Consider the following 20,532-nt stretch of genomic DNA (forward strand, 5'->3'; position numbering starts at 1 on the left):
CAACCTCCTCATCACTGCCTAATGATGAACATTCCAAAAGCACGGCCCTGACCCACCATTCCCTTGCGAAGAAATCTTGAGGGCTTTCCTGTTGTTGCTAGAAGAAGGTGCTCAGTCTTCAGCCTGGGTATTTAAGTTCTTTCCATGCTGGCTCCCGGTGACCTTGTCCATCTTATCTCACATTTAGTCCTCTTCCTCCATTAAAATGGAGGAACTTCTCTGTACACATAATTTCATTTCTCACCTTGGTGCCTTTAGTGCCAAGTGGTTCCTTGGGTTTGGCGCAGTCAGAAGACTTCCTTTTCACCTGTGCCTCTAAATTCCTTCAGAGCCCAGCTAAAGGGCCACTTTTTAGATTCCTGAGTCCTTAAATTTCCTTTCATTAGTTAGTAGCATTCTTTCCTCCTTTTAATCACTTTTGATATAATTTATTTACTTCTGTACACATGATATTTTTTTTGAAGCAAAGAACAGTCTTTATTTTGCCTCATGGGAAATTAAAGAGACACACAGCCCATAAACAATTGATACAATCCTCTTTTCTTTCTAGGGAAGGTCCCCTCTTGCCCTGGAACCCAATATAATCCCTCAAACTCCACAATTATTCATGGTCTCAAATCTGAATGATGGTACAACCAACAGATAAATGGAAGCTAAGAAAGGGTGAATATTTAGCAGTAGAGATAATGAGTTCTATTTTTGGTATGTTGGCACATGATATTTTTCATTCTCTCCCCTTCTCATTTGGCTTTTATATTCCTAGGACCAGCACAGTGCCTGGCACATAGTAAACACTTAAGAATTGAATAGGAAAGGCTGAAGTTCAGAGTAGTCAGTTAACTTGGTCAGGGTCCCACAGATAATGAGTGTGCACCCAGGTCCTCTCATTCCAAACCTGGCTCTCCCTTCACTGTTCTGGGTTGTCTAAGCCAAGACAAGTGGTTTAGGAAAGGCAAACTGGCAGTGTTGGAGGGGACAGATTAGTAGGAATGGAAGGAGGGTGAGAGAGGTTCAAGGCAGGGAGGCCACATCCACTGATACTGCAGCAGCCCAGGTCTGATGGACATTAGTCTGTTCCCTCTGCACTGAAGGATGAAGCCTCCAGGCTTCAACATCCTCCTCACCCAAAGGGCCTGAACTCAGCTGCATTCCTTTGTGCCAGCTTTGTCATGCCCTGGGGCAGTGATGAAGGAGCAGCTTGAGAACAACAGAAATAGTTCAGAGACTTATGGTTCCTCGTGGTGACCTTTTGGCTTTGCTTCCTCCTCTTCCCTTTCTCTTCAGATCGTACAGATGAACAATTACTGTGGAATTGGAATCGATGCAGAATTGAGTTTGGACTTCCATCATGCAAGAGAGGAGGAGCCTGGCAAATTTACTAGCAGGTAAAGCCTGTGACAGGAAATGCCCATAATTTTACAAATTGGTAAACTTTGAAGATACTTTTTTTTTTAACCCTTACTTTCTGTCTTAGACTCAATACTAAGTATCTGTTCCAAGGCAAAAGGGAGAAAAGGGCTAAGCAATTGGGGTTAAGTGGCTTGCCCAGGATTGCACAGCCAGGAAATGTCTGAGTCAGATTTGAACCCAATTCCTCCTGTCTCCAGGCCTGGCTCTCTATCCACTGAGCCATCTAGTTGTCTCTGTCCCCTCAGTTCTGCCACAAGGTGTTAGTCATGAGAGAAGGGCTAGAGACTCCAATGAAGGTAAGGTTTTTTTTCTTTCTTTAGATTCCACAACAAAGGGGTATATGTCAAAGTTGGGTTACAGAAGATCAGTCATACCAGGAACCTCCACAAGGACATCCGACTTCAAGTGGACCAGCATGACGTCGAATTGCCAAATATCGAAGGGCTGATCTTCATCAACATCCCCAGGTAATGGGCGTTCAGACTACTGATGCTCAGCTGGCCCTAAGCAAGGGATTGTTCAATGAAATTCAACCAACATTTCCTGGTACCTGACATGGGCAGGCCAATGAGGATATAAAATTGAAAAGCAACAACACACTCTCTGTACTTAAGGACCTTTTAGTCTTTTAGAGAGGGGGCTAAAACACATATACAAATAAGCCCAAGACAAATTAGAATATGACTGAGTGTAAAGAAAATGCCAAGCAGTCTGAGAAACAATGTGAGGGCAGAGATAATGGGGGTGATCAGGGCAGGCTTCATGGAAGAGGGACGCTCAAACTGGTCCTCAAAGAAGGAGGAACGATATTTATAAAGTTGGTTAATCAATATTGTCAAACCTGAGAGATTAAGAAGGGAAAGGTCAGTGTGGATTAGTAGCTCATGAAATATTTGAAAAGAAGCCTCTTTCCAAAATAGCCACATTTCCTTTCCCCTTGAAACATGGTCCCAGATCGTTCTCCCTTCCATTACCTTGTTTTTGTTGATGTAGCTGGGGTTCTGGAGCTGACCTCTGGGGGTCTGACAACGATGCTCGGTTTGAGAAGCCACGGATTGATGATGGCCTGCTGGAAGTGGTTGGGGTGACAGGCGTTGTTCACATGGTAGGTCCTTCTGAGAAAAGCAGTATTTACTTCTTTTTAAAAAAATTAAAATGTATTTATTTGTTATGTTAAAATTCCAAGGAAACTCCCTCCCTCCGTCCCTTTCTCTCTCCCCCTCCCCAAACTAGAGTTTCATGTTGCTGTGACAGGGTTCACAGAGGTGTGGCTGGGCTTCTCTGGGGCTCGGAGCTTCAAAGATTAGGGGTTGGGGAGTGGAATAAGGTATATGCTTGGGGAAAAGGAAAGGGAAAGAGGCAGAGCCATCTTGAAGAACAAGGTGAGGTGCAAGGAAATGGCAGCTGGTAAGTTCAGTAAGGATCTCTAGTCACCAAACTATCCTTGGCTCTTCTTTGGCTATGGGATAAAATCCCAGACTGTCATCCTGCAATTCAAGGCCCTTCGCAATCTCGTGACCCTACTCCTCTCTCCCACCTTATTCCCTCCCTCCTATCTAGACCGGACTCATCTCCATTCCCTCTGTGCATGGCAAGGCCAGCCCCACTTCTGCTTCCTCTCTTCTCTCCCTCTGCCTTCCTCATCTTCACATCCAGGTTAGGGGAGTTGGACACGAGCTGGGTTCTGAAGGACGGTAGGATGGGAGAGGCAGGGAAGAGTGAGGAAGTTATTCTGAGTCCTCGCACTCTCTGGGGGGGTATTTGCTCTTCTGACTTCATGTAAATCTGGTGAGAATTTTGCCTTTGACAGATAAAAGCTAGAAATGCTGAATGGGTCCCTTTATCTTTTCAGGGCCAGGTGCAGGGGGGATTACGCTCAGGGATCCGCATTGCCCAAGGCTCCTATTTCCGGGTCACCCTCCTGAAGCCAATCCCAGTGCAAGTTGATGGAGAGCCATGGATTCAGTCCCCAGGCCACATGATCATTTCTGCTGCTGGACCAAAGGTACGAATTACTTGTAGAACATGGCGGTCATGTATTTAATATGAAAAACATATATATACACATATATACATATAATTTTTAAATTTTGTTTCTGTTTATTTTTTTAAACCCTTACCTTCCCTCACCAATCCTGTGTATTGGTTCCAAGACAGAAGAGAGGTAAGAGCCAGGTAATGGGGGGCTAAGTGACTTGCTCAGGGTCACACAGCTGGGAAGTGTCTGAAGCCAAATTTGAACCCAGCATCTCCTGTCTCTAGGCCTGGTTCTCAATCCACTGAGCCACCCAGCTGCCCCCTATATATAATTTTTTTAACCTTACTTTCCATCTTAGTAACAACTCTTAAGACAGAAGGGCAGAGGCTAGACAAACTGGATTAAATGACTTGTCTAGGTACACACAGCGAGGCGATATCTGAGGTTGGATTTGAACCTGAGTCTTCCCAACTTCAGACCTGGCCTGGTATCCACTGTACCACCTCACCTAGCTGTTCCTTGAATGTATTATTCTAGTTCAAAAGCTGACAAAGTACATTCCCAGTTATCAGCTCATTTCATTTCACAGCAAACCTCTGAGAGAAGCAGTGCCATTGTTAACTCTCTAATTATGACAATGAGTCCCAAAATAATCTGCATGAGTTTATCCTACTAGTCAGTATGAAAATAGTAGATCTGAGAATCTCAGAGCTTTTTGGAGAAGGTGTGTCTCGAAAGGAGCAACTGACTGTCAAGCAACGATATCTAGATTCACTCGCAGCAGATGTGTTAATAAGGAAGATATGAAAAGTAGTGACACATGGGAGTTCCCAGTGCCAGGCATAAGGCTTGTAAGAATTAAAGTTAGGAGACTGGCTTTAGATTAGTAATTTTATTAAATCAAAAATAGTGGGAGAGGGGGCAGCTGGGTAGCTCAGTGGATTGAGAGCCAGGCCTAGAGACGGGAGGTCCTAGGTTCAAATCTGGCCTCAGCCACTTCTCAGCTGTGTGACCCTGGGCAAGTCACTTGACCCCCATTGCCCACCCTTACCACTCTTCTGCCTTGGAGCCAATACACAGTATTGACTCCAAGACGGAAGGTAAGGGTTAAAAAAAAAAAAAAAAGTAGTGGGAGGAAGAAGAGGGAAAAATGGGAGAGAGATATCAAGGGTACTTTAGCTGGCTGCCCTAAGGCCCACAGAGTGCAGATCTGAGGCAGAAATGGAGCACTGGCGAAGGTCAGGACCCAGGTTTGAGTTCCAGGGCTGAGTTTTACTAGCCGTGTAACTGGGCGAGTTGTTCCCATATTTTAGGCTGTTTCATCTGCCATAAAAATGAGAATTCTAGATTCTGCCCTTGAACTACTGATCCCAAAAGGTTGTGAGGGAAATGCCTTATAAAAGGAATGCTTTAGAGATATGAGTGGTTATCATTATGTACGAGGCGATACCGGGTCTTAATATGTCCTTTAGTCAGAGGACGTTAGAGGAGCCAAGTTCTGAGATTATGAAGCCAGCAGGATGTGGGATGAGTTAGTGAGACAGTATTTCTCTCACTTCTCTCCCTTCATTGCAAAGGCTGTGAGAGGGGACATTTGATGGACTCGTGTGCTAGGCTGATAGGTTGGTAGTTTTGCTGAACTGCTTTTAGTCATCGCTTTCTTTTTTCTTATAAGGGGCAGCTTGCCTCTCAGGAGAATTATGTCAAGAAAGGAAGGTGATATTAAAAACAAAAAGCATCAATGAAAATGTTTTCATTTCCAAAGGAAAAAACTTAGCATTTTTTTTTCAGGAGCTAAAGAAAAAGGTTTTTTCTTGCCACTGGAGGGCTTTGCACTTGGACCAAATGAATGTGCTATTTGGTTAAGATTTTAAAGTTATAATTCTAATAATTACAGGGAAAATGAGCCTGCCATACTTTTTATTCCTTTGCTGGAAATATAAAAGGTAGGACCTTTTCATAAGTGACTTCCATCCCTAGCATCCATTTTTTAAAATCTGGCTTCATGTGACCTCAGCTGCCAAGAGTTATATTAGGTAAATAATTCAGAATATGAGAGATTTGCCACCTCTGGAACAGTATTGTGATATGTCTGCCTCAGGTGGTATCACAAGGACCTGGAGAACAGACAATAACTACAAAATGTAAATAAAAACAAAACTAAGTTAGTCAGATCTAATTAATCCATATGCTAATCTAAGTCCCAGAGAACAGAGGATGAAGAACATCCTAGAGACAGCTAAGTGACATGGTAGATAAAGTACCAGCAAGACTCAAGTTCAAATCAGGCCTCAATTACTAATTATATTCCCCAAGCAAGTTGCTTATTAGACTGCCTCCATTTCTTCAACTGTAAAATAAGGATGACAATAGCACCATTCTCCCAGGCTTACTGTGAGGATCAAATGAGATAATATTGGTAAAGTGCTTAGATCCCTCCCTTCCTCCCTTCCTTCTTACTTCCCTTTCTTCTCTTTTTTTCTTTCTTCCTTTCATTCCTTCCTTCCTTCCTTCCTTCCTTCATTTTCCCCTCCCTTCCTTCCTGTACTCTTAAGTAGAAATGTGGGAAGCCACAGATACGGAATGTGTATAGTGTCAAATGTAGTCATTTGCATTTGGTTTTGATTAACTCCTTTTTTTTATTATAATATAGATTTGGGAATGGAAAATGTTTACGAGGAAATGCTGTAGTGTAAAATCAGAAAACATCAGTTTGAAAAAAATACCCAAAAAAAGGCATGATCCTGATCGTTATTTATGATATGATCTTGAGCAAATCCCTTCCCTTTTATGGCTGGGGTTTTCCCATCAGTAGAGGAAGAGAATTTGTAAAATCTTGGGTGTAGAGGTTATCTTGTCCATCCTCCCCAGCTTACAAATCAGGAAACAAAGGCCTCAAAAGGTGAGGCACATTGCCTAGAGTCACATAGTTTATAAGTGACAGAGCCCAAGATTCAAACCCAGTTCCTCTGACTTCCATTGGATTCTCTCTGAGGTTTCTTCCAACTCCAAGGTCCGGTGATTCTGTGACTTTCAATTCAATTATATAATAGCTTAATAACAAGCCTTCATCTCTTTTCTGTTACCTCTACAGGTTCGCATGTTGAAAAAGTCAAAGCAAAAGCCGAAAAAAGGAACTGGAAGCATGAAGGATGCCAAAACAGAGAGTGCAGGATTCCCAGAAGGAGAGACGAAATAGAGGAGAGTGTGGAGGCCAAGGCCTGGTGAATGGCTCCCTGTGCACAGTGTGCCTGCCTGCACCCCAGGGCTGGGGCAGGGAATTATGGAAGGAAGGCTTACTGATACACCATGTCCATTGCTGCCCTTTCATCGTGTTTCCCATGTGTTAAGTCCCATCTGCCCTTTGTGCTCTTCAGCTTGGAAATGTGTGCATTCCATGGCTTTTCAGAAACCTATTCCTTAATCTTGAGGTTTGCCATATTAAGAAGTTAGAAGAAGAAAACAGATTATCCCCAGTATAGGTTTGGGGACCAGGTCACTCATTGACTCACACCAAAATCAAACTGTGTCTACTTATCCATTGAATGCAATTTCTGGCCCTTTTTGTCAGGCACGTAGAATGCCATTTCCAGACAAAAATGGGTTCTCATGTACACAGCTGCTCCCAAGAAAACGAGAATCAGAAAAGGTGTGGACCTTCACCTCCATGACTGAGGTCAGACTCATCCAGCATCAAGCTGGCTTTTCCTTCAGTCCTTGGTTGTTGTGGATGTTTGTGGTATGCTCTAGTGGCGCTTTCCAAACAGTTTTAGCTTTGGTCACATCTTGTCCAAAGCTGCAGTTTGGTAGTACAAGTCATACTAAGGCCCTAACCATAGCCAATGTATTCCTTCTGCCTCTGGAATGTTTGTCGAGGACATTTGTGGGATCAGTCACATTTATTATATCCCCTGCCCCCAAATGCCAGGCTTGGTTGTGGTGAGAATCTGTGGTCAGCGTGTACGTCGATTCCTAATTGGATGACAGAAGATGTCATCTCCGGTGGACGTTGGACACCAATCTTTAATAATAGGCTCAAGGGTGCCAGAGACCTCCAGCTTGAGTGCAGTAGTGCCATTCAATTAAAAGGAATATTAAAAACAGGAAACGCTTTCTGGAAAAGATTTCAGGAAAGTGAAAATAATGTAGTTTCAAAAAAAAAATAAAGGGTAAAGGGAAGGATTGAACCAAACACAGAATTTTTTGTCCTCTCCTTTGGACAATATTGTGCAGACTAAACACCAGTTATTCCCCCTAGACTAGAGGGCTTTGCACTGAGAGCCAGGACAGGCCATGTTACTATAACATCTTTGTGGCTGCCCTCATGGTCTTCCCTCTGCAACCAGTCCCTTGAAAGGTGTTTTCTTGCCCTCACTCTCCTCCTCTTTTGGAGGTCTGGCCTCCTTTAGCATCTTGGCCAGTGTGGGAGCTGATTTGGTTGGATAGACCAAGAAATGATACTTCCCTAATTTGGGGGACAGACAATGGGTGACAGGATTTCATTTGTCCCACAAAAATGCCATACTATTTCAGAATGAAAATTGGCACAAAGAATCGGACATTTCCCTTTGGGGGAAAAAATTACCCATTCTGTAGATTTCTTTATTCTTGCCAAATGTGTAGGGTTCTAGAGGCTGATGATGCATTAAAATGAGAAATGTTCTCTGAAGATCTCAAAGAGCCCCTCTAATCAGGAAGGTTGAGTTACCAATGAAAACTCATTACTTTGTCTTAGTAGTTTTAAGCCAAATTCTTAGTCTTTGTCAGCATAGGAAAAGTAGACCCCAAGTGTAAAATTTTCCTGTGAGACCTATTGTAAGCTGGACCAAGAGACGAAACAGTTTGCATGAGTGGTTGGGTCTTTTCCTGCCCTAATGGCACTGACAGATGTGTCCAGTGTTTCTGGGCATTCAGCTTCAGATCCCACCCTTCAGACCTGGCCCACCTCCCTCAGGCTTATACCCTTCCTCTCTAGATTATCGTTTGGACCAATAGTCACAACGTGACAGGGACCATTTTGGTGAAACATCCCACTGGGGTCTCTTCCATTCAGCTACTGTGACTATATGGTGGGAGCCTATTTAGTTTTCCTTAAAATGGTGCTTTGGCTACAAGACATTGGAGATCTGGGGGAACCTGGTCTCATTTGTTAGATGAATATCTCTAAAGTGTTGTCCCCTGGCAGATACGTTTTTAACAACACAGAGGCAGGAGAGTTGCCATTTTGCCAGAATGCAGGATGGATCCATTTTTTAGGGCTATGAATGTTTTCAGGAAATGGATGAGGCAGACTGCTAATTTAAACTGCTAGGGTCTCAGTTACAAATGCCTAGTTGACTTCAAAATTGAGCTTTTCTTCCTCTTTCTTTCTTTCTTTCTTTTTTTTTTTTTTTTTTTTGCTACATTTATATATGCAAAAGCCAACCCAAAACTTAGGTAGAAATGACAAAAATCTTCCTGTGCAATAGGCCAAGTCCTCCACCTTCTTGTTAATCCCGTGGTAGTATGGAAAGATCCCTGCCTCTGGAGGTGGGTCAGATCCTATCCCTACCCTCTCTCACCCCAACACCCCTGCTCAGTACCAGTGGTCCTCTTCCTGAGCCTCAGTTGCCCCATCTTGTAGCTTTTGAGAGACCATTCTTGCCCCAGATAATTGATCCTGTATACAAGGAATACAGAGATATTAAATTAGAAGAAATCATCTACAAATGCTTTAAAATAAGAGGCATGTTTTTTGTCATCTCACATTCTATATTTTTTCAGTCCATGTTTTTATGTTGAATAAGCTTTGTGGTACAGCAGGGCACTTGATTTCTCAGCAGTAAGGTCTACATTGGGTAATCCCTCCCTGACAGATGTCAGAGCCTGCCTGGAGTCACCCCCATCTCTGGAGGAGTAGACATGGAGGAAACGTAGAGCTACTTGAGCTCATAGACCTTGTTTCCCAGAGGAGATCAGATGAGGCACTTGGAATTTTCCTGCCTGAGTCAGACAAACCCTATATTTAAGTGTTTCAATTTCTGTATGAAAGTAGGTGGTTATCTGTTTTGAAAGCTAAAACAAATGAAACCCACAGTGAAAATCATTCCTTTTTTTTTTTTTTTTTTTTTTTTTTTTTTAAGATTTTTAAAAATCTCTCTTGATCCAATACAGTATGCTGTGTTTAACCTTCCCTTGGCACGTGAGATGCTGGCACTTTTTCATTTTTGAGACGCTGCCCATTACAGAACTGGAGGGAACCTTGGAGATCCTTGGGTCCAGAGATGAAGGGGACGTAATTTACCCAAGCTCCTAAAAGGGAGAGCTGGGATTCCAGCTCTCTTGGCTCTCAATCGCATGTTCTTTCTACTCATGATAGCAGACTGCCTTCAGTAACTGAAATGGAGAAACCTATCTCCTACTTCTGGAGCAGGAAGAGGTGGGAAGGTTGCGGTGATCACTGTCATGCTGGAGGGGATTAAAAATGTTCATTTATATTTAATTACTTTTTTTTTTTAACCCTCACCTTCTGTCTTAGAACCAATACTTAGTATTGGTTCGGTACTGGTTCTAAGGCAAAAGAGCGGTAAGGGCTAGGCAATGGGGGTTAAGTGACTTGCCCAGGGTCACACAGCTAGGTAGTGTCTGAGACCAGATTTGAACCCATGTCCCCTTGACACTCAGGATAGGCCTGGTGCTCTATCCATTGTGCTACCTTGTTGCCCTAGTTACTTTAAGTAAGCAATTGCCAGGGATACAGTTCATGGCAGGGTAGGGACTTATGTCGCCATCCAAGGATAGCAGCCCTACAACCTGGCCTTCCAAACCCATATTTTTATCACCACACAGTTCCTTTAGTAAGAAGTAGTCACCTGAAGCCAAAGTTGAGAGGCAGGTCCTTCTATCCTGAGGAAAATGGGAATTAACATTTTCTTTCCTTCTTGTGTGACTCAGTTTTGCTGAGGTTTTCAGCCACCTGATGATAGACTGAGGATTGGAGAAGTAGACTCATCTTTCTGGAAAACAAAAGACTATGTTTAGAAACACAGTACAGGGGGCTATAGCCTAGAAAGTAACATGAGCATGCATGCATAGTTAGGCTCTAGGACTCTCCTCCATCCATAAGCAAACTGGGACCTTTCCTGGTCTCTAACGCTGTACTATCCTTTCTAAGATCTTGATGGGTTGAGGGCCAAGCTGAGACCCATCAGGGAAGTACTTATTTAGGGCCAAACAGTCCAGGAAAGTTGAAATGATTGCCTTAATGAAAATCACGTATAACATTATTTTATTTTTCAAAAATCCAAAGATTAATTCCCCTCTTTATATATTTCAGGAAGGTGTGATTTAAGGGTTCTCTTCTTTAAGGCATTTGTGTTTTCAGACATGAGATTTATATTTTCATGAAGTTCGTGTACCAATGGCTGGGTCTCAGCTAGGGCTTAGAAGGGATGGGACTTTTCTTTCAATTCTTATGTTCCCTGAAGTTTACAGAGAATCCATTGCAGCCCTTGGAACATAGCCCCATTTATTTGGACCTCTCGAGATCAAAATTTGTGAGTCAGGACCAGACTTGGACTGAAGTTTACTTAAGAATAAAGCTTTGCTGAGTAACTTAGCAATGTAAATAAATATGTTTGAGTAGGGGCAAAGCAACTTTTAACCTACTTAAGAGAACAAATTGTTCTTAAGCACTTTAGAAGCACATACTTACCAATAGTTAACATGCAAATTGCTAAAAATTTTATTAGTTCTTTGAAGCAGGCTACTTATTTTGAGCCTAGTTGAGTTTCTGAATGTACTTGAAAGTAGTAAGACTGAATTTTTTTCTAAAATTTTTTCTAATTTGAGTTGTTCACCGATTCAGACTGGCCTTCCCCAAAGTTAATCTGAACTTACTACACCTGGATTCCATCATTTAAAAGGATAAAATGTAGTTTTTTTCTTTGCCTTGTTACCTCTGAAAAAGAAGACTTATTTTTTAGAAGGTGTAAAGATGAACAGGAGGATACAGGGGATGTCCTTCAAGAGCCCCTGAGGGAAAACATTCTGTAAACTCCAGACTTTTGTCCTTACTATTTCTGTTTCAAATGTTTTTTTCTATTTTAAAAGAACAGAAAAAATCCCTTTATTGTGAAGACTCTAACTGGGCCAGTGGTCTGTATATAGTAGATGCTTAGGAAACATTGATGAACGACTGACAGATTGTGTACCATTCCCCCTTATATTCTGAACCAAACTGGTTTCTGGAGATAACAGGCCATTAAGCCCACAGGTGTGAAGACAATGGCTTTCAGTATTACTCGGAAGGCCCCTGCTTTCGCTGGAGACCTTTCTTAAAATGTGGGACGGAGAATTTGAACTGGAGGCAATCTCTGATTGTGGAGGGAGCTGGGATCACTAGATACCTCTCTGTCTAACTCTAAATTCCCTAGTATCTTCACTTCATCAGCTGTTGCCAATAAACTGTACACCCATTTTCTTATTCTCAAAAGAAGTTTGGGTCCATGAAGTTGTAGGCTTTGGAGAATGCTTCTGATGCTTTCCATTTCTTATCATGGTTAAGAAAAGGGCTGACAACAAAACAAAACAAAATTTAAAAAGGAAAGAATAGGCTGGACCAACTTTCTTAGAGGTAAACCAAGTCTGAGAAGCCAAGTGCCTCAGTATATGCTAACATTGATTTTAAGTGTTAAAGTGGAGCCATGTAGTTGATGCCAAGGACTCGGTCCAAGTGGAGCAGTCAGCACCTTCCAGTTCTGATTTCTTGCTTATCCTCCTTTAAGCTTCTGCCAAACTCTGTGAACAAAGTAATTGTACCTGTAAACCATTCCATGATGGAATAGCATTTCCTCATCATGTGCCTCCAGTATGAGAATTCTCATTGCATATGTTTACTTGCAGTTTTTAATCTTAAAAAAAATTAATGGTGTTATTTGTTTCTACTTGTTGCTTGGCAAGCCACTGTGTGCTGGTTCCTGATCTATAAGAATTATTGTTTCTAACTTGTAGTCAATGTACAAAGAAAATTAAGGTGAACTTTTTCTTTTGTATTTAAGTATGAGTTTTGTCTTCATGTCCTAGACTGTTTCTGTATATATTTTGCATTGTAGCCGTGTGGTGGTTTTCTTCTGACTGCACTTTGCACTGACCCAAATTCTGAACTCTATGTGTAATTTATGGGTATCAGAGATAGAGAATAATTTATATCTGTGACAAATACAGTACTGGTCATTTCCATTGTATCATGGCGTCTGATTTGTATGTCTTTGTACTTTGGGTTAACCATGATAACTTGCTTTTACATCACTTGGAATCAAGTTCTGCCTCTGACACTTACTAGCCAGGTCATTGTGGACAAGTTATGCCACCTGTCTGAGGCTCTATAAGGGAGAGACCAAGTATGATCTGCCTCAGTGTGGAGTGTCCCCTCATGGAGATGTGTGTGTGTGTGTGTGTGTGTGTGTGTGTGTGTGTGTGTGTGTAGAAGCATGCACATGTATATATTTATAGAAAAATTTCCCCATATATATGAAATCATGGATCCTTGACTTACAGGTGTGTTACACATTAAAGTTAGTTTAGTTAAGTCAGTTGTTCCTAGACCTGGCAGGAGGAGGAGCCCTGATACCACAAAAGAGGCAGGAAAATTCTCTAAGAGGGAGTCAAGGATAACACCAGAGCAGGGGGCTCTATTGCTGAATTCTAGTGCCAGTTGCTCAGTCATGTGTAGACAGAAGAATATGGAGGCAGCGGTAGGTGAGAGAAGAAGTTGTCCATCAGGCTCAGAGCCAACAAGAAGCTGAACACACAAAATAGCCATTACTAGTGATAAGAGACACCTTAGGCCTGTGTTGGCAAACCTATGGCACGTGTGCTGGAGGGGGCTGCTTCCCTCTCCACGCACGCCTGAGGACATTTCTCGTGTGATCTGCCCCTCTGCCCAGCAGCCCAATGGGAGCGCTTCCTCCCCTGTCTAGGTGAAGATGGAGCTGGGACTCACGTGCATCGTGAGGGTTACTGTTCTGGCACTCGGTCTCTAAAAGGTTTGCCATCACTGCCTAGACCCTGTTATGACTCCCTTATTCCTCGGATCTCAGCTAGACTCCTACTTTCCTATCTTTGGTCTTCACTTAGCTTTTCCTCTTTGGGATCTACTTCATATTGGTTCCTGACTCAATCTTCAGATTCTCCCTTGTCAGACTTAGGCCCAGCATCCCTGCCTAAACCTGGATTTTCCTGCAGGACAGAATTCCCAGTAGAACACAATTCTTTGAAGACCCTGGTTTCATTTAAATCACCCTAAGGTGGGTAAGGCAGCCATGACTCCTCCCTCATAAGACCATTACCGGTTCAGTCATTTGTACAGTAAAGGGCGAACATTTGATATCCTAAGCTCTATACTCTAAGGAAGATACTGAACAGTAGATCTCCTACCCTAGGCCATAGGCCTGGCTAATCTTACATCAGCTTCTAAGAGCTATTTCCTCTTGGCTGTGAGTCCCTGGGGCCCTTGCCCAATTTCAGCATCTACTTCCTTTTTTCCTTCCATTGCCTAACCACTACACACTGAAGACTACAAGAATATATTTTTATGGTGTATTTATAATAAGAAAGTATAAGGAAGGTAAGACAAATGCCCTTTGTACTTTTCATCATGACAAAAGGATGCCAGGTCTAGCAGCAAAGTATGAAGCATTCTGGACTTAAAAGTAGATAGAGTACCGGGCTTAGGAAGACTCATCTTCCAAAATTCAAATCTGGCCAGAGACATTAGCCATATGACCCTGGGCAAATCACTTAATCCAGTGTATCTCAGTTTCCTCTTCTATAAAATGAGCCAGAGAAGGAAATGGCAAACCACTACAATCTCTTTACCAAGAAAAGCCCAAATAGGGTCATGAAGGGTCAGACATAACTGAAAAAATGACTGAACAAGACTTAAAAGCATTTCTACACTTGGTGAACTTGCTTTGAGCATCAGGGAGATTTGTTCATTGTACCTGTAAAAGATCAAATTTGCTCACTTGCCCTGTAAAAGGTCAAATTGAGTTCCCAGGCACAAGGACTTTTGCCCCAGCATCCTTATTTCACATTATGTTTCTAATGATAGCTGCTGTGTTCATGAGTTCAACAGTCCTGGTGAAACTCCATGTTGTTAAGACTCCTTCCTGTAGAGTTAGAATGAGAAACTCCCATTTAAAATCACTCTAGATATAAAATACCTGGGAATCTATTTGCCAAGACAAATGCATGAATTATATGAATACAGTTACAAAACACATTTCACACAAATAAAGTTAGAGCTAAACAATTGGAAAAATACTAATTGTTCATGGGTAGGTTGAGCTAATATAATAAAAATCACAATCGGGGGCAGCTGGGTAGCTCAGTGGATTAAAAGCCAGGGCTAGAGACGGAAGGTCTTAGGTTCAAATCTGGCCTCAGACACTTCCCAGCTGTGTGACCCTGGGCAAATCACTTAACCCCATTGCCTAGCCCTTACCACTCTTCTTCCTTGGAGCCAATACACAGTATTTATTATAAGATGGAAGGTAAAGGTTTAAAAAAAATGACAATCCTGACTAAATTAATTTATACTAATCAAACCACCAAGAAACTATTTTATAGAACTAGAAAAATAATAACAAAATTCATCTAGAAGAACAAAAGATCAAGAATATCAAGGGAACTAATAAAAAAAATGTGAAGGATGATAGCCTAGTAGTACCAGATCTTAAACTGTACTATAAAGCATTAGTCATCAAAACAGTTTGGTACTGGATAAGAAATAGAAGGGTGGATCAATGGAATAGATTAGGAGTAAATGACCTCAGCAATCTAGTATTTGATAAACCCAAAGATCCCAGCTTTGGGGATAATAATCCACTATTGTCAAAAACTGGGAAAATTGGAAAACAGTATGGCAAAAATCAGGTTTAGGTCAACCTCTCACACCAAGATAATGATGTATGGATATGGATTTATGGATATGATTTAGACAGTGATATTATAAATAAAGTAGGGGAATATAGAATAGTTTACCTGTCAGATCTACAGAGAAGGGAAGAATTTATGGCCAAATGAGATTTAGAACATTACAAGATGTAAAATGAATAATCTTGACAAAAATTAAATTAAAAAGGTTTTATACAAACAAAACTGGTGCAACCAAGATTAGAAAGGAAGCAACAAACTGGGGGGGGGGTGTGGAATTGTATAACAAATTTCTCTGAAAAAGGTCTAATTTCTCAAATATATAAAGAACTAAGTCAAATTTATAAGAAATTAAGTCATTCTCCAATTGACAAACGGTCAAAGGATATTAATAGGCAGTTTTCAGATGAAGAAATCAATAATCATATGAAAAAATGTTCTAAAACCCTCTTGATTAGAGAAATGCAAATTGAAACAACTCTAAGGTACCACCACACACCTTTCAGATAGGCCAATATGACAATGAAGCAAAATGATCAATGTTGGAGGGAATGTGGCAAAATCGGGACATTAATGCATTGCTGGTGGGGTTGTGAACTGATCCAACCATTCCCAAGGGCAATTTGGAAGTATGCCCAAAGGACTATAAAATAATGCATACTTTCTGATCCAGTAATATCACTACTAGGTCTGTATCCCAAAGAGATTTTTAAAAAAAAGGGAAATTATGTTTGTACAAGAATATAGCTGCTCTTTTTGTGGTGGCAAAGAATTAGAAACTAAAAGGATGTCCCTCAGCTGGGGAATGGCTGAACAAATTGTGGTATATGATGGTGATGGAATACTATTGAGCTATAAGGAATGATAAACAGGGTTATTATAGAAAGAGCTGAAAAGACCTACATGAACTGATGCAGAGTGAAATAAGCAGAACCAGGGGAACATAATACACAGTAACTGAAATACTGTGGAACAATCAAATGTGATAGACTTTATTACCAACAGCAATATCATGATCCAGGACAATTCTGAGGAATTTATGAAAAAGAATGCTATCCAATTCCAGAGAAAGAACTGTTGGAGTAGAAATGCAGATGAAAACATGATTTATCACTTGTTTATTTGGGTATATGTTTTGGGGTTTTGGTTCTATAAGATTATCCATTTACAAAAATGAATAATATGGAAATTGTTTTACATGATTATATATATATACATTGAATTGTTTGTCAGCTTCAGGAGGGGGTAGGGAAGAAGGGAGAGAGACAATATGGATCATATAACTTTGGAAAATTTATGTTATTAAAATTTTTTTAATTATTTAAAAAATCCCCCCCCACCCCCTTTCTGGGGAATCCTGCTGGGTTCATGAAGTCTCAGGTGGTAATATGTGGAATAACATTCAGAGTCTTGAAAACTCTTTCCAAGAATATTCATACCCAAGAGCCAGTGAAGAAATATTCATGCCAGAAGACAATAGAATTCACCCAAATGGAGAAAAGACTGTCTCAAATGTAAGTCTAATTGCTAGATGTCAGTCTTTTGGAATCGGAAAATGGGGAAGAAGGAAAATTCCTGGGTCTTTTTCCTAAATGATCAGAGGTAAAGGGGTAACCTCTTAGCTGCTCAGACTGAGATAATAGTCCCCCTGCTCATACTTCTCAAAGGCAAGTTTTCAGGTAGCTTCAGACCCCTGACATCAGTGCTTATGGAGTATGTTCCCCTAATAATTAATGTACCAGGCAAGCCCATCAGAAAGGTCATTGATAAGAAGAGAGACAAAGGCAAAGGATATATTACTGGGGACATTAGCACAGTAATGATCTGCCTATATATGAATACAGTTTTCCCCCATATTATCTCATATCATCCTTATAAGAATCTTCTGACACCAAAAGGGCAGGTCTTTAAAGTAGGGAATGAAGGCTAGCCAGGTTTAATGACTTACCCATTCTTACATGGTCAGCAAGCTGGGGCTCTGACTTGGCTCTTTGGCAAGTCCAAATCTCTTCCTACCATGACACTGAACTTCAGTAAAAATATAAACTGAGGTTTGTTTTTTTTCATGACCGGAGTAAGGAATGGGCAAATTAAAGAAGACCAATTGTTATTAAAACAGCCCGTGTAGATTTATAGCGAAGATTGGGCAATGTGCACAGGAAGAGTGTCCATGGAACTTTGACTTAACAACATTGAGAACATTTTCCTCACTGTTCATATTTGAAAAAGAAAAATGGCTTCTTTCTACAGATGTCTTATAAAACTAGCCACAGAGACAGGTAGAGAGGCTGCAGAGATGTGACCCAAAAGCTTAGGGAGGTATTACAGCCAACTCTCAATTATTCAGGAGCTGATTAGGTATCGGATGGAATATCCAACCCCCTTACTGTTCTACTTTCTTGTAGTGGTTTGTTCCCATTGGCCCTGATTCTCCATGGCGTCTTTACCCGAGCAAGATGGGGAGAAGCTTGAACTAAGGGTGCCCATGGTAGATACTGAACAAACATTTGTTGAATCAATTCTCTGTCTCAGATGGACATCTGTGGTTTTCTATTTCTTCTGTTGCCACATTGAATTCAGGGCTGTCATGACTAGCCATAAATGTGCATGTGTGTATATGCGTGTAGAATATGTGTGCACATTACATAAATGTGCATAGTAATATGTGATTGATATATAAATATAAGTGTACATATATGTATACTATTTGATTCTTATTTTGGAAAATGGTTTATCCTATTTTGCACAGCTATTTTGGCCTTCCTAACAAGTTTCAGGAAAGAAATTTTTTAGTCATTCAGCAAATTATCTTTCTGTGTATAATTCATCTGAGGAAGCTATTGCATTTTTGTTTAGCTCGGAAATTCGATTCTTCTAAACTCCTCATTCAACCAAAACTGCTCTCTCCAAAGACACCATTGATCTTTTAATTGCCACAATCCCTTGAACTTTCCTTAGTCCTCAGCTTTCTTGACCTCTCCACAGCATTTAATACAACTGTCCATCCTTCCTTTTTGGGATACTCTTTCCTTGGTGGTTTCCTTGACACTATTCTCTCTCTCTCTCATTTCTCCTCCTACCTGATTGCTCCATCTCCACTTCTTGCAAGATCATCATCCATGTCCTATTCTATAATTTCAAAATTCTCTCCTGGGCCCTGTTCTTTTTCTACATACTCAGTGATCTCATCAGCTCCCATGGGTTCAATTATCATTCAATTATCATCTCTGTAGTGCTTTTAAGTTTTCCAGTTAGTCTTTCACTCTTAAGTTCCAGCTGTGCATCACCAACTGCTTAATAGACATTTCAAACTAAATATGTCCAGAACAGAACTCATTCTCTCCTTCTATACCACCTCCACTTCTCATCATCATCCTTCCTATTTTTTCCCCAGGGCACCATTATCCTTTCAGTTACCCAAGTATCCTTTACCCCTTATTCTCTTTCACCCCCACATATCCAGTCACTCGCCAAATGATCAATTCTACCTGCACAACATCCCTCCTGCCCATCTCTCTGCTAACAATGCCAGTACCCTACTCATCCTTCTTTACCTCTTGCTTGGACTATTTCAATAGCTTCTGAGTCTCCCTGCCTCCTGGAGTCTTTGTAATTCTCCACCATAAGTAATATTTACAAAGCACAGGGCTGGCTGTCACTCCTCTGCTCAAAAAACCCCAGTATCTCCCTATTTACTTTAGAATCAAATAGAAATCCCTCAGTTTAGCATTAAAACCCTTTGCAATCTGGCTGTATCCTGCCTTTCATGCCTATTAATCGTAACTCCCTTTCATGCATTCTGTGTTCCTACCAAACTGGCCTACTTTACTATTCCCTTCCAAGATTGTTTTATCTTTACCTTCCTGCCTTTACACAGCCTGTCCTCTATGCCTGGAATTCATTCCTTCTATGGCTTTGCCTCTTAAAATCCCCAGTTTCCTTCGGAACTCAGTGAAGGACCATCATGTACCAGATCTTTAATGTTGCCATCATGCCTCCTCTCTTCTAAAATTACCCTATATTTTGCTTTTACATATGGGAAACCATGTTATTTCCTATAAAAGAATAGGGTTCTTAGAGGAAAATAGGATTGTTTTATTTTTGTCTCTTTCTTGCTAGCACCTAGCACAGCATCTGGCACATGGTAGGCATTTAATAAAGGCTTGTTATTTTGATTTAGTGGGCAACTAGATAGTACAGTGGGTAGAACACTGGGCTTGGAATTAGGAAGACTCATCTTCTTGTGTTCAAACCCAGCCTCAGAATACTTAAGCGCTATGCAACCCTGGACAAGTCACTTGACCCTACTTGCCTCAGTTTCCTTATGTGTAAGATGAACTAGAGGAGGAAATGGCAAACCACTCCAGCATCTTTGCCAAGAAAAACTCCAGACGAAGTCACAAAGAGTTGGATAGGGCTGACATGACTGAACAAAATTGAATTGAAACAAGCTTGAGAGGTCCACCTATGAAAGGATATGCTCAACAACAAAATGGGCAAGTGATTCCGTAGCTACGCCTTGAAAAACTACAGAATGCAAAACTCCTAAGACTGTCCATTTCACTTCTGGATAGTACTAATTGTTCTTTAAAGTTTTCTTTACATGGTGCTGAAATGTGTCTCCCTGTAATTTCTCCATTGCTGTTCATTTCCCCCTGGTACTAAGCATAAGTCTTATTCCTTTTCCAAGATGGTGCTTCGTATTCTAGAAGGTGACTATATCATGTCTCCCTATAGTCAAATCTCTGAAATCTTTCAATTGATCTGTTTATGGCATGGTTTATAGTACTCTCACCATCCTGATCATTCCTCTGAAGGATATCCTTCATAGAAAATGGGTTGCAGTGTAGTCAGAGATAAATTTTTTGGACATACTCATTGTGGAAATTCGTTTTTCTTAACTTTGCCTATTTGTTACAAAGAGATCTGGTTTCCCTTTTTCTTTATCCAGTGTGAGGAAAGAGTAGAGGGAGAGAAAATAAGCTTTTATTCACTGAAAAAAATTAAATAAAAATTTCAGGTAATAACCACAAAGAGATTGTATGGAAACTTTGGGCAGCTGGGTCAGAGAACTCTCGACCAATTGAAAGTCAGATTGCATTATCTCAAAGAGATGGGTGTAATAAATGTAGGACTTGTTTAAAAAGCCAGGGTGGGGAAGAAAAAAAGACAAGGAGGCCCAGTAAACCCTTATGTCCTCATATTTTTTCACCTCATATTACTTTGAG

The 20,532-nt window shown here is 41.0% G+C and overlaps 1 protein-coding gene across 1 annotated transcript in view; it reads left to right on the forward strand.

The window, feature by feature from the left end:
* Window positions 1-6,619, forward strand: part of DGKQ (diacylglycerol kinase theta) — a 114,810-nt gene extending 108,191 nt beyond the window's left edge. Inside the window, exons 19-23 of the mRNA XM_044680016.1 lie at window positions 1,285-1,385; window positions 1,731-1,877; window positions 2,404-2,515; window positions 3,263-3,415; window positions 6,483-6,619. Of these exons, the coding sequence (XP_044535951.1) occupies window positions 1,285-1,385; window positions 1,731-1,877; window positions 2,404-2,515; window positions 3,263-3,415; window positions 6,483-6,587 (618 nt within the window). The 3' untranslated portion in view covers window positions 6,588-6,619. The remainder of the gene's footprint in view (window positions 1-1,284; window positions 1,386-1,730; window positions 1,878-2,403; window positions 2,516-3,262; window positions 3,416-6,482) is intronic.
* The last annotated feature ends 13,913 nt before the right edge of the window (window positions 6,620-20,532 follow it).

Source organism: Gracilinanus agilis, chromosome 6, assembly GCF_016433145.1.
Source record: "Gracilinanus agilis isolate LMUSP501 chromosome 6, AgileGrace, whole genome shotgun sequence".
Classification (NCBI taxonomy): Eukaryota; Metazoa; Chordata; class Mammalia; order Didelphimorphia; family Didelphidae; genus Gracilinanus; species Gracilinanus agilis.